The sequence below is a fragment of the Pecten maximus genome, chromosome 11 (assembly GCF_902652985.1).
Source record: "Pecten maximus chromosome 11, xPecMax1.1, whole genome shotgun sequence".
In the NCBI taxonomy this organism is placed as follows: Eukaryota; Metazoa; Mollusca; class Bivalvia; order Pectinida; family Pectinidae; genus Pecten; species Pecten maximus.
The window spans coordinates 42,814,407-42,829,284 of NC_047025.1; the positions used below are offsets into that span (position 1 = coordinate 42,814,407).

The following is a 14,878-nucleotide window of genomic DNA, read 5'->3' on the forward strand; positions in this document are numbered from 1 at the left end:
TCACCATGGTGACATGATCCTACCTCCTGTGTTACCACGGTGACATGATCCTACCTCCTGTGTCACCATGGTGACATGATCCTACCTCCTGTGTTACCATGGTGACATGATCCTACCTCCGGTGTTAACAGGGTGACATGATCCTACCTCCTGTGTCACCATGGTGACAATCATAATGACAGGTAAGGATCCTATCTCCAGTGTTAACAAGGTGACATGATCTTACCTCCTGTGTTACCATGGTGAAATGATCCTACCTCCTGTGTCACCATGGTGACAATCATAATGACAGGTAAGGATCCTACCTCCAGTGTTAACAAGGTGACATGATCTTACCTCCTGTGTTACCATGGTGACATGATCCCAACTCCTGTGTCACCATGGTGACATGATCCTACCTCCTGTGTAAGTAATGTGGTAGATTAAAACCGACTTGTTATAATATATCCTTACACAAAGCTTACAAGGTAATGGTGGGTTTTCATTCAAAACAGTATGAATTATATCGGTTTATTATCATGCTATTGATACCCCGCAACAAACTCCGACAGTATTATGTATGTTTAACACGATAAAACATTAAACGCAGACCATTAAACCTGAATGTGATGTCTCGCTGCCTTTTGCAGCAGAAGTTGGTCAGTTAAGAAAGATGTTCGGAACGAGATTCATCAGCTTGCTGTCGTTTTGAAATATGTTTTCATTATCTTAAACACGAAAACAATTACATTCAGAAGTGTGTTTACGAGCTTTTCGACAACGTCTCTTAAGCAAATTAAGAGTATAAACGACTGCGCTTTCCAATTATTCACTATTCGTCGATGAGGCAAAAACGTATATTTCTTCGTCCAAATATCACTTTTAATACTGCAGTCTGGGGAACTCATTTCGCCCTATATGGGATATAAAGTCAGATACAAAGTGGCTGGGATACTAAAAAGAAATAAAACTAAAACCAAGGATAATCTTGAGAAGGGAGGGCGGAAACTTACTTCGAGGCCCTTATACCGGCGAATTACCAGCGAAAAGGTCTCGCGACTCTTACGTCCTAAATTAATTTGCCAGCGGACAAGCTTCATCCATGTTGAATGACAAAGGCATATCAATATACAAACGTCAGTAAATAAACTTTGCTGAAGTGAAGAATGAGGGCGCTCTCAGGAACAATATAAACTGGTCTTATACTGTACGGCGAAAACATGCCGACAAGATAGAAGGGGTTCAAAGAAGAGCAACCAAGTGTCTCCCGGGAATGAAGGAATTGACCTACAGTCAGAGGCTGGAAAAACTTAAACTACCAACATTGGCATTCAGAAGAATTAGAGGAGATATGATAGAACTGTACAAAATGATAAGCGAAATATATGATAAAGAATGTTTTAATGGTATCATTTTATGGAAGGATGCTGCTGAACGCAACAGTACCAGAGGACATACCAAAAAAATATTCCCTAGACTAGCCACAAATACGCTTATAAAAAAAAACTATTTTTCAAACAGAACAGTGTCAATCTGGAACGAATTGCCAGAACATGTTATATCAGCATTAAATGTAAACTCCTTCAAAAATAAGCTAGACGATCACTGGAAAACCAAGAACTTTTCTTTAACTACAAAACATCAATTAAATCATAAAAACATTGTACACCATACCGGACAGAAATACTGTATCAATCTGTATTATGTATTATCTTGAGTCTGGTATAGAGGACATAAAAAGTCCCGAACCAGAAATAACCTTAACTTAACTTAACTTAAAATCCGGGCTACTCGCTACGACAGATAGTGATTTATATGGGTTCCATTTCATCAGGGACGTATACAGGTAAGTGTCTATGTATGTCCCTGATTTCATTAAGTGTGTTGGACAAATAGAACATCACCTAAAAGAGGCCTAGCTTCAGATTTGTTCCTGTGTCAATTAAGAGCGTGGATACTATGTCCTCAGCTTATTAGGAGCGACCCCAGGAATCCCCTTCACAGACGACGCGGTCCAAAGACAATTCCTGATGAAGTCCGCTCCATTTGTTGTACGCACTATGCATTGCTATGTGTAAGATAGTGACTGACAATCACTTTGACTGATTCACGCGGTGGAGGAATTTATTCCTGTTATTTTCCTTATTGCACTGGAACCTTAATGTATTCATTATTAATTGTCTTTCTTTCCTTTCTTTTGTCGATTTCTTGTATTCAAACATTTCCTTCCGGAGGGAATAACGTATGATGATGATGATTCCCGCCAGACACGTACATGTACATTATACTCTAGGGAAGGTCCAAATACAGGGAGACTATAACAAGTTCTCAGGTCCCTGTGATACACACCAGGGAAGGTCCAAATACACGTAGACTGTAACAAATTCTCAGGTCCCTGTGATACACACCAGGGAAGGTCCAAATACAGGGAGACTATAACAATTTTTTCAGGTCCCTGTGATACACACCAGGGAAAGTCCAAATACACGTAGACTGTAACAAATTCTCAGGTCCCTGTGATACACACCAGGGAAGGTCCAAATACAGGGAGACTATAACAAGTTCTCAGGTCCCTGTGATACACACTAGGGAAGGTCCAAATACAGGGAGACTATAACAAATTCTCAGGTCCCTGTGATACACACTAGGGAAGGTCCAAATACAGGGAGACTATAACAAATTCTCAGGTCCCTGTGATACACACTAGGGAAGGTCCAAATACAGGGAGACTATAACAAATTATCAGGTCCCTGTGATACACACCAGGGAAGGTCCAAATACACGTAGACTGTAACAAATTCTCAGGTCCCTGTGATACACACTAGGGAAGGTCCAAATACACGTAGACTGTAACAAATTCTCAGGTCCCTGTGATACACACTAGGGAAGGTTCAAATACAGGGAGACTATAACAAATTCTCAGGTCCCTGTGATACACACTAGGGAAGGTCCAAATACACGTAGACTGTAACAAATTCTCAGGTCCCTGTGATACACACTAGGGAAGGTCCAAATACACGTAGACTGTAACAAATTCTCAGGTCCCTGTGATACACACTAGGGAAGGTTCAAATACAGGGAGACTATAACAAATTCTCAGGTCCCTGTGATACACACTAGGGAAGGTCCAAATACAGGGAGACTATAACAAATTATCAAGTCCCTGTGATTCACACTAGGGAAGGTTCAAATACAGGGAGACTATAACAAATTCTCAGGTCCCTGTGATACACACTAGGGAAGGTCCAAATACACGTAGACTGTAACAAATTCTCAGGTCCCTGTGATACACACTAGGGAAGGTCCAAATACACGTAGACTGTAACAAATTCTCAGGTCCCTGTGATACACACTAGGGAAGGTTCAAATACAGGGAGACTATAACAAATTCTCAGGTCCCTGTGATACACACTAGGGAAGGTCCAAATACAGGGAGACTATAACAAATTATCAAGTCCCTGTGATTCACACTAGGGAAGGTTCAAATACAGAGAGACTATCAAATTATCAGGTCCCTGTGTAATCAGATGATATTGGAAAAAGTCATGAAAGTGCTACAATTATTTCTTAATCTCGCATGCAATATATTAAACTTTCTATTTACAATAAAGTTATGATACGGTACTTGTGTTCTATTTGAGTTTAAATGTTTAAATACTGAATATAGAATTACTTAATTACTAGATCTGTCATAGGCTACAGTCAAAAGATAGTAGATGGGGAAACGAAATGTTGGATTTTTTGTAAAGGGTCATCATTGGCGTTAGGGAGGTTATAATGGGAGTTTTCAGATATTAAAGGAGGCAGTAGAGTGGGTAAATAGCTAGGTGTTAGGCCTAGTTGATTTGTAATTTTATAGAAAAGTTGCAGTTTCCTCCGAGAACGGCGATTACCATTTAGATTTAGGTTTAAATCACTTTCAGTATATAAATTAGCAAACACTGATTCCTAGTACACGATTGTGAGCGATGTGTGTAATCTACAGGAATGTATTGTGGTGTCGGGAAGGACACAAGTAAAGCTGTAACAGCTTATTTAATAAATGCTCTATCTATCTAAATGGATGTATCGGAAATAAATGGTCGACAAATACACCAAGTAAAATAAACGGTACTTACCAATGGCGACCATATCCAAGAAATGCGTCACAATATGAACTATTGTGACGTCATAAAACGTTCATGACTATAATGAGCTCGAGGAGTGTCATAATTTGCAATATCACGGATAACTTGTATATCTATTTTCTCTCGGTACAACTACGACAGGAAATTCAAATCTATATCTTCGGATCACCAACACACAGTGTATATGATACATTTTTTTTTTTTCCTTTTTTTTTTCTTCTTTTTTTTTTTTGCACTCAGAAATGATCTGATTGTCAGCTCTATTATATGGGTACAAAGCGACATACAAATAATATATGTGATATTTTTGTGATATTGTTAATTTATTCAATTATGTTTTATTTAACATTATCATATAAAGACAGAAAGATAATAGAGAGGGGATAGAGATTAATTTGGATGGGGGAGATAGACTCTGGAGGGGGAGAGAGACGTGGGAGAGGAGGAGAGAGAAAAAAAACGAGAGGCAGAGAGCTGAGGAGGTAGAGATTGAGAGGAGAGCGAAAGAATGTGTGTTGAGTTGAATAGAGGAGAGAGAATGTCTTGTGACAAATACAAATATATGTCAGAAATGGAAATAATTTGAATATATGATACATGGTAAGGATAGGAGAATAGCTTAAAATATAAGGAGTAGGAAATATTCAAGGTAGATAGCTAAAGAGAAATATATAACCTTTCTTCCAGAACATTCTTTCAAAACTCTTTGTTCTTTCATTCTTTTTATTTGTTTATGCATGTAAGTCACGCTCAATCTTACTCCGAACTCATCTTTGCAATCTCACATACAAACGATTGAAAAAGGTATATTAGGATTAAAAGTTCAAAGGACCTAAATATCTGAATATTTTATTTGTATAATTTTCTTGTGTTGTTATATGTTTTTGAGACAATAATTATTCCATGTCGCATTTGTTCATACCTGCTGAAGTAGGTTTTTTCATATTATCATCGTGCAAGTTTTATCCTTATTTTTTTGATTATTTCATTCTTCATGTTTCACTTCTTATATTAATATAAATATTTGATGTCTATTCTATTATATCAAGAGTTCAGCTTCCGTGTTGGTCATATCAACTCTTACCACTTTCACTGACTGTCGATACAACAGAACAGACGATACATTAGATATATCTATATTTTTCACAATTTTTCAATAATAGTTAGACATACACATAACTTCAATAATGAATAATATGCATTACAACTGTCATTATTATCAATAGAATAAGCTCACATTGTAATCAATATAAATAATTGATCGATCCATTATTATTTTAATTATTTTCAGCCAGCTTCCGTGATGGTCAGACAAAGGAACAAATCAATATTTATTATATGTTTTCTATCAAATAGTTAATCATCTGATATTTTCCATAGATGCAACCCAACTCATATTTCAAAACTAAACATGGGTTTACGAATTTCCTTTTTGATCGCTCAAATGAAATGTTTTAAAAAAAATTGTAAAGCCAACCATGCATAAAATTATGTTAATTTCCGTGTACATTATTTTTTTTTTTTGAATGTATATGATACATTGTGCTAATAAATAGATATATAACTTAGCAACACAAATGACGAAGGAAGACAAGAACGCCGATGTGGCGCAGCGAAAGCTGCAGGTATTTCTGGCTAGGCGATTGGGTGCAATAGATCGTGAGTTCGAGGCCCGGTCAGGGCACGAGTCAAAAAGTTGTCTTCCTTCGTCATTTGTGTTGCTAAGTTATATATATATATATATATATATATATATATGTGTGTGTGTGTGTGTGTAGCAAGGCCTGCTATGGCATTTGTGTTATATCCAACTCAACGGGGATAAATACCTACATAACGAACTTGAATTTATCTGTTTAACTGGTGTCACAGCACATTTTAAATTACCGAAAAAAAAAATATTTTAATGTGAAAATCCAACAAATGAAGCAAATTGGATTCCAGAGATATCAGTAATTCTGCATTTCGACTGGCATTTCAAAACAAACTGTCAATTTAATTATTTGCCAGAGTGAAGAGTAATTTACCTGTCAAATTTCTATAAAATATCTTTTAACCTGAGCAGGAACATAGAAAGAATATGTCTGGTGTATTTCATAGCAACAACGCATTATTATTGTAAAGATAATCATCCTTTCTTTTGCCTGTGATAAATACAGTAGCTTGCATGTAAAGTTAATGCTGAAGTCATACGACAGCGAAAGCGTGTTGATACAGACCTATAGCTAGTGGTTTGGACGTTCGAATCAGGCAATATTTATATCTATATTAATACTATGTTTGAAATATGTACATGTATAGTAGAGTGTATTAACTTTCGTATCGTTTTACTCAATAATATTTCCAATAATACTGCGTTACCAGAGTTATTTCCCCATCGGCGCCCCTTAGTACAATCAATATGACGTCATAATGATAGACCGCTTCCGGTCCTGAAAGTTGGTGGCGCTCTGTCAACACAAATGTTGATTTCGGTTTAAAAGTATCGTAAGTTGGATGTTCCCGATGAAGCTGATCCTTGTTTATTTCTAAATGCAGAGGTGGAAAAAAGGAACCGTAATGATGGAGCGTCACTTTCAAAGTCCTCGTTTGTAAGTTGCCGAATACAATTCGGTCGTTTTGACTACAGTAGGGCCTACAGGGTTTCGTTTCAGAAGTCTTGTTTATTGTACTGAAGTATGGCCTCACTCACTTACTCAGTATGGATCGTATATCGGCTATGTTTGTAGCAAACCCTATACACAGTGATAATTATATCCACAGCAATTATGGCAATGTATCTGGCCAAAGGTCGCAAGCGACTGAGCTATCGCGGCCCCCCTGAATTAGACCTGGAGCGGACCCCGGTGTTTGAAAGTAAACAGTTGGTAGGCCCACACATCAAAGTTTATTGTACTGTTTATAAAAAGACCTAGAGTGTACACACCAAGCTTACCCAGTGCCACATTGAGTTTCTGGTCAGATGGCATTTTTAAGGTCGTTGTTTTTTATTGCAGGTTTGAAGGTTTGGAGCTCCGAGGTAGAAGCAGTTTGTCACCATATCCCATGCCATCTCTAACCAAAACTCAGTCTTCTCTACTAATGGATCATGGTATACCACATATATGAAACAATAACACCATAAACATGAATCAAAAGTTATCTTAAGGAACACAATTATTTTGTATTGTGTAAGAGCGGTCTGAAGCTCATGCCACTCTCCCCTAGAACGTGGGTTCGTGCCGCACTGGCGGCAGGGGATGATGTCTGTTGGGTTCGTTGGTTTCCCCCCGTGGGTTTTCCTCCAACATTCAAAACAATGTTTGTTCCCTCAGCGGCGTCGTAATAAAAGCTCTACAGAGCTTATGTTGCTTGTTTACCATGTACACGACGATAAATAAAGGTTATTTCCATTTTCAACTTAATGGAACAGTAATGAGATTGATTAGGGAAACTACTGCAGTGTTTGGTTATTCAGTTTAACTTTTATATCTTCTGCTCTTTTTATTAAGATTTCTGTTAATATAACAATATTCGTGATTTTTTTTCATTTTGTGATTGACATAAGAGCCAATTACATTCAGTTTACTTCAAAGGTATTACTAATTAACTCTACTTTTTTTCAGGAGATACAGATATTTACAGCACAAAGTCTCAAAATAATGAGTGTAGAATAGAAAGAGATTTTGGTGAAGGTATGTATGACTAGTTTGGTGAAGGTATGTATGACTAGTTTGGACCAAATATGACCTAAATACATTACATGACTAAGTAAATATTAAGTGGCAGATATTTTACTTGAGCAGATTTCGATAACTTTACAAAAGTTGCCATGAATATCCATAATTAGCTTTTTAATTTGGAGTACTTTTTGAAATCACTTTCTACACTATCAGTCTCGAGTTCAAACAAAATTTCATTTTCTAATTGCCAGTATAGCCACTCAAAACTATGTACTATCCCCTAAACAATGTGCCAGCCTCATGTCGTATATAGTGTAGTGTATGTTTTGAGAACAGAATCATCAAAGGCATGTAGGCCTATACTTTAGAGTAGATCTTGTTAATAAATGATGTTCCATGTAACTAATGTGGGTCATTCAAAATAAAAGTCTTTCCGATATAAAATCATTAGGTTTGAACTAGCCATTAGGATAAATCCTCTGTTGAATTATTGAAGAGAAATGACCATTAACACACAATGGTCGTGTATGTTGTGCATCATCTTCAATAAACTTTTCACTAAAGTTATATATGGCTATAATTTTTTTCAGACAAAACGTTTGAGGAGACGAAGTGCCGAAACTCTCCACAAGTCTTCCCTTTTCAGAATGATTTCTTTTGTAATGGAAGGATGTCTATGTCGGTAAGATATAACATACTTCAAAATCAGGTATAAGTCTTTTAGAAATATATTCATTTTTGTTTTAATTTCACAACCTGTTACATCTGTCTTTATAAATCATCTGGCTCAGAAAGCTTTACTTAAAACTTAATCATCTGTGAAACTGTTGAGTCTTTTGTATTCCATCATATTTAATTATTTTATAACTTATTACATCATTCTGATCAGTCTCTCCTGTATCTGTATAATCTGTGTGATTGTAGTGTATAAGATGTCTATATAATCTGTATGGTTGTAGTATATAACATGTCTATGTAATCTGTGTAGTATTGTAGTGTATAATATGTCTATATAATGTGTATGGTTGTAGTGTATAAGATGTCTATATAATGTGTATGGTTGTAGTGTATAAGATGTCTATATAATGTGTATGGTTGTAGTGTATAAGATGTCTATATAATGTGTATGGTTGTAGTGTATAACATGTCTATATAATCTGTATGGTTGTAGTGTATAACATGTCTATATAATGTGTATGGTTGTAGTGTATAAGATGTCTATATAATCTGTATGGTTGTAGTGTATAAGATGTCTATATAATGTGTATGGTTGTAGTGTATAAGATGTCTATATAATGTGTATGGTTGTAGTGTATAAGATGTCTGTATAATCTGTATGGTTGTAGTGTATAACATGTCTATATAATGTGTATGGTTGTAGTGTATAAGATGTCTATATAATGTGTATGGTTGTAGTGTATAAGATGTCTATATAATGTGTATGGTTGTAGTGTATAAGATGTCTATATAATGTGTATGGTTGTAGTGTATAAGATGTCTATATAATCTGTATGGTTGTAGTGTATAAGATGTCTATATAATCTGTATGGTTGTAGTGTATAACATGTCTATATAATCGGTATGGTTGTAGTGTATAAGATATCTATATAATCTGTATGGTTGTAGTGTATAAGATGTCTATATAATCTGTATGGTTGTAGTGTATATCTATATAATCTGTATGGTTGTAGTGTATAAGATGTCTATATAATGTGTATGGTTGTAGTGTATAACATGTCTATATAATCTGTATGGTTGTAGTGTATAAGATGTCTATATAATGTGTATGGTTGTAGTGTATCAGATGTCTATATAATGTGTATGGTTGTAGTGTATAACATATCTATATAATCTGTATGGTTGTAGTGTATAATATTTCTGTATAATTTGTATGGTTGTAGTGTATATCTATATAATCTGTATGGTTGTAGTGTATAAGATGTCTATATAATGTGTATGGTTGTATTGTATAAGATGTCTATATAATCTGTATGGTTGTAGTGTATGTCTATTTAATCTGTATGGTTGTAGTGTATATCTATATAATCTGTATGGTTGTAGTGTATAAGATGTCTATATAATCTGTGTGGTTGTAGTGTATAACATGTCTATATAATCTGTATGGTTGTAGTGTATAAGATGTCTATATAATCTGTATGGTTGTAGTGTATAAGATGTCTATATAATCTGTATGGTCGTAGTGTATAAGATGTCTATATAATCGGTATGGTTGTAGTGTATAACATGTCTATATAATGTGTATGGTTGTAGTGTATAAGATGTCTATATAATGTGTATGGTTGTAGTGTATAAGATGTCTATATAATGTGTATGGTTGTAGTGTACTATAAGATGTCTATATAATGTGTATGGTTGTAGTGTATAAGATGTCTATATAATCTGTGTGGTTGTAGTGTATAACATATCTATATAATCTGTATGGTTGTAGTGTATAACATGTCTATATAATCTGTATGGTTGTAGTGTATAACATGTCTATATAATGTGTATGGTTGTAGTGTATAAGATGTCTATATAATCTGTATGGTTGTAGTGTATAAGATGTCTATATAATGTGTATGGTTGTAGTGTATAAGATGTCTATATAATGTGTATGGTTGTAGTGTATAACATGTCTGTGTAATCTGTATGGTTGTAGTGTATAGGATGTCTGTGTAATCTGTATGGTTGTAGTGTATAACATGTCTATATAATCTGTATGGTTGTAGTGTATAAGATGTCTATATAATCTGTATGGTTGTAGTGTATAAGATGTTGTAGTGTATAAGATGTCTATATAATCCTTATGGTTGTAGTGTATAACATGTCTGTATAATCTGTATGGTTGTAGTGTATAAGATGTCTATATAATCCTTATGGTTGTAGTGTATAAGATGTCTGTATAATCTGTATGGTTGTAGTGTATAAGATGTCTATATAATCCTTATGGTTGTAGTGTATAACATGTCTATATAATCTGTATGGCTGTAGTGTATAACATGTCTATATAATCTGTATGGCTGTATGGTTGTAGTGTATAACATGTCTATATAATCTGTATGGTTGTAGTGTATATCTATATAATCTGTATGGTTGTAGTGTATAAGATGTCTATATAATGTGTATGGTTGTAGTGTATAACATATCTGTATAATCTGTATGGTTGTAGTGTATAACATGTCTATATAATCTGTATGGTTGTAGTGTATATCTATATAATCTGTATGGTTGTAGTGTTTAAGGTTGATGGGTTACCGTTACAATATGACAGGAAGACTCCGTGTAAAGGAAGAACAACACCTTACCTACAACAACAACAAAGTCAGGAGAACGTAAAGAAAAAAGCCAATACCGCTTTTATTAACAGAAAGGAAAGTCAAAATGGTAAACAGAGAAGTATGCTGGGAATGATGGAATGCAATAAACACAAAATGTGCTTACTGCCAGTTGAGCAGAGTCCATGTATATAGTGGATATATGGGTACAGAACGTATTATACTAGGAAATAGGATTTCTTCTATGCGTCCATCCTTTTCTAGGCATCTGTGAATGTGTGCATGTGTGTAAGCATCTGTGCAAACTTACAGGATGTGTACATCTTGTATACTCTAGTCCTAGACTGGTAAAATAATGTTACGAAATAAACAAGATGTTTGTACTCCTGCCGGCCGCCATCTAGCTGTCACCTGCCTCAGTGTACATTGTATACTCTAATCCCTGACTGGTAGTACCCTGATGGGACAAGATGTTTGTACTCCATCTGTCACCTGGCTCAGTGTACATTGTATACTCTAATCCCTGACTGGCAGTACCCGATGGGACAAGATGTTTGTAATCCATCTGTCACCTGGCTCAGTGTACATCTTGTATACTCTTTTAATTGCATCTGCTAAAGTCTGCACATTAGTATTCACCTGGGTATCTCTTATTGGCAAAGTATCACCCACAAAAATCAGGTCTTATACTGATTATATATACAAATATGGCCCTTTGTTCAGGTCATATTTTGTGGATAACATGTCTTTTACATGCAGCAACCATCATTGTATGCAACTATCTTTTGAGCTGAAAGAATGTGCCTTATTCAAAATGTTATGAGATCTTGTGTCTCAATATTCTGTAATGACGTATTTAAAAAATACAGTGACAGGGGTAATATCATTACCTGCATGCAGAGTTATCTCACACGGCAGCCCCACTTGGCATACAGGCATATAACGAAAATGGTCTTTTTTTGTATGAATACTTTTAGAGATGTGTAATTTTAAGTTTGATGATAGTGATCCACAATGAAGTGACAAAAGATGATTTTGATGAGACTGTCATTGAAAATGTTTTATTACAGATATGATTGTGTCTGGCACCAGATTCCCAAAAGACAATCTTGGCACAAACAGAGACACATCTCTAAAGAGTACATCCCTGGTCACTGACCACAACAAAGAAACAGAAAGCAGGCAGGAGATTGTAAGAGAGAGGGACGGATTTGCATGTGATGAAATGGGAGTACCCATCCAGATCTCTATAGACAAGCTTTCTGACAAGTCCAGGCGGCAACCTCTCCAAGATATTCAGAATGTCTGGGACAAAAAAATAGAAAAAAGGTTTGCACATAATGTTCTCTCAGATTTAAGTACTTGTCTAATGAAAGATTATCTATAAATTCATTAAGTCTAATATATCAAACAGTAATTATTGTCTATAAATTCATTAAGTGTAACATATCAAACAGTAATTATAAGAACAGTGATGAAATTGTTCAACTACAACCCTTTGGTATACCAGTCCAAACAATGAGACGATAACTACATTCAGTTATTATATCCTTTCAGATTGGTGTCAGAAGTGGGTCGGCACAGCAGTGACCATGACAAGGAAATAGAGAAGCTGACACGCGAGTTACGTGAGGCTAACAACATCCTGCAGGATATCGAGACCAATATATATGCTCTAAAGGATGAAAAGGACGTCAGCCACCAGTGTCTACTTGCCATCAAAGATGATTACCGCAGTCTGCTAGAGGAAAAAAACACATGCCAGAAACAGATCTCACTTATAAAAAAGGAGCTCAACAGCTATCGTATAAAGGACCGCCGACTTGTGCGGGAGTTTGACCAGCTCAACCTGTGTTACGGAAAACTAGACCAGAGAGAACGTGTGATGAGGAGACAGATCTCCCTAATGGAAGCTGAACTCTCCCTTGTTGTGTCTAAACTTGAAGCTCCTAAATCTGGCAGTAATAAACCTGTGGTACCTAGACTAGATCTCAGTAAACTTAAACAACCAAAGAAACTTCCACCAGTAAAAAACTCTCTCTGTAGTCTACGTAAGATTAAAGAGTTACAAAAAACTTATCCTGTGGTGCCAAACGCGCCAAGGAAACTTTACGAGATCATAACAATTTATGACAGCAAAGATTCACCAAACAAGATGAAGCGAAGGACGTGGCCCCAACACTCCATCAGTAATCCACTCCTAGGGAACAGTGCAGCCAAGACCATTCCCTGTGCTCGGGGTACAGGCTGTGACAACTTTGTTCCCTTGGTAGGTAATCATTGTCCCCTGTCCACCCGCTCAGAAAAGGAAACCAGGTCAGATTTAACAGAGGAACATAAGATGATTAAGTTACCATCTATTAACGAGGAACAGTATGAAAGGAAGCAGAATGCTAAAAAGGAAATAATACCTAAACAAGCCAACTTTCTGTTAAAGCTGGACGAGAAGCCAGACTGATTGTTCCTGATAAGATAACTATAGGTGCATGATAAGGATTTTGCAAATGTATACCTAACTTAAGAATATTGAAAAAAAAAGGCAAAATGTGTGAAAAATTAATTCAAATGAAGAAATTGATTGTTATTTAAATACTGGAAGTATAAATATTGAACAAATAATATATGTCAGAAACAATAAAACAAAGAAATTAAAATGAAATTGAAGTATGTGAATCATTCTTTTATTTAAAGAAACTAGAGCTCTAAGACTACAGGCAAAGTTAATAGCCAACCCATTCAGGTACTGATCACAAAGTTGTATCAGAATTGGTCTAGAATAAGCAAGTACATTACATTGAACAACCTCTGTGAGAGATGGAATCCCCAGTTCCTGTCTGTGAGAGATGGAATCCCCAGTTCCAGTCTGTGAGAGATGGAATCCCCAGTTCCAGTCTGTGAGAGATGGAATCCCCAGTTCCAGTTTGTGAGAGATGGAATCCCCAGTTCCAGTCTGTGAGAGATGGAATCCCCAGTTTCAGTCTGTGAGAGATGGAATCCCATGCAGTTCCAGTCTGTGAGATGGAATCCCCAGTTCCAGTCTGTGAGAGATGGAATCCCCAGTTCCAGTCTGTGAGATGGAATCCCAAGTTCCAGTCTGTGAGAGATGGAATCCCCAGTTCCAGTCTGTGAGAGATGGAATCCCCAGTTACAGTCTGTGAGAGATGGAATCCCCAATTCCTGTCTGTGAGAGATGGAATCCCCAGTCCCAGACTGTGAGAGATGGAATCCCCAGTTCCAGTCTGTGAGAGATGGAATCCCCAGTTCCAGTCTGTGAGAGATGGAATCCCCAGTTCCTGTCTGTGAGAGATGGAATCCCCAGTTCCTGTCTGTGAGAGATGGAATCCCCAGTTCCTGTCTGTGAGAGATGGAATCCCCAGTTCCAGTCTGTGAGAGATGGAATCCCCAGTTCCAGTCTGTGAGAGATGGAATCCCCAGTTCCTGTCTGTGAGAGATGGAATCCCCAGTTCCAGTCTGTGAGAGATGGAATCCCCAGTTCCAGTCTGTGAGAGATGGAATCCCCAGTTCCAGTCTGTGAGAGATGGAATCCCCAGTTCCAGTCTGTGAGAGATGGAATCCCCAGTTCCAACAGCCCAGCTAGTCTTCAGTGTATGATAATTTAGTTAAATTTTAGTTTATAACTATTCTTTTGCTGGTCTATGTAATACAGTTCACACATGTACTGGTTATCTTTAAAATCACACCTCTTACAGAACAAAGAGAACCATAGGGTCTGCATTGCTCATCTGGATATTTCAGCAAATATGGCAAAATACTCTCATTTAATTTATATTTCAAATATTTTCCTACTTTTGAACTGCCTCTGCCAACAATGGTT

General features: G+C 36.5%; 1 protein-coding gene across 1 annotated transcript; it reads left to right on the forward strand.

The window, feature by feature from the left end:
• Window positions 1-6,533: 6,533 nt before the first annotated feature.
• Window positions 6,534-13,703, forward strand: LOC117338658. Its single transcript, XM_033900028.1, has 7 exons — window positions 6,534-6,697; window positions 7,103-7,197; window positions 7,712-7,780; window positions 8,359-8,450; window positions 11,003-11,152; window positions 12,114-12,372; window positions 12,601-13,703. Exons 6-7 carry the CDS (start codon window positions 12,116-12,118, stop codon window positions 13,499-13,501), a joined length of 1,158 nt encoding a protein of 385 aa, XP_033755919.1. The 5' UTR covers window positions 6,534-6,697; window positions 7,103-7,197; window positions 7,712-7,780; window positions 8,359-8,450; window positions 11,003-11,152; window positions 12,114-12,115; the 3' UTR covers window positions 13,502-13,703.
• Window positions 13,704-14,878: the final 1,175 nt, after the last annotated feature.

Excerpts from the sequence above, each read along its gene's own strand:
- LOC117338658 (XM_033900028.1), top strand. The coding sequence starts at position 12,116 with ATGATTGTGTCTGGCACCAGATTCCCAAAAGACAATCTTGGCACAAAC. Across the intron at positions 12,373-12,600 it reads GACAAAAAAATAGAAAAAAG|ATTGGTGTCAGAAGTGGGTC; the intron begins GTTTGCACATAA and ends ATATCCTTTCAG.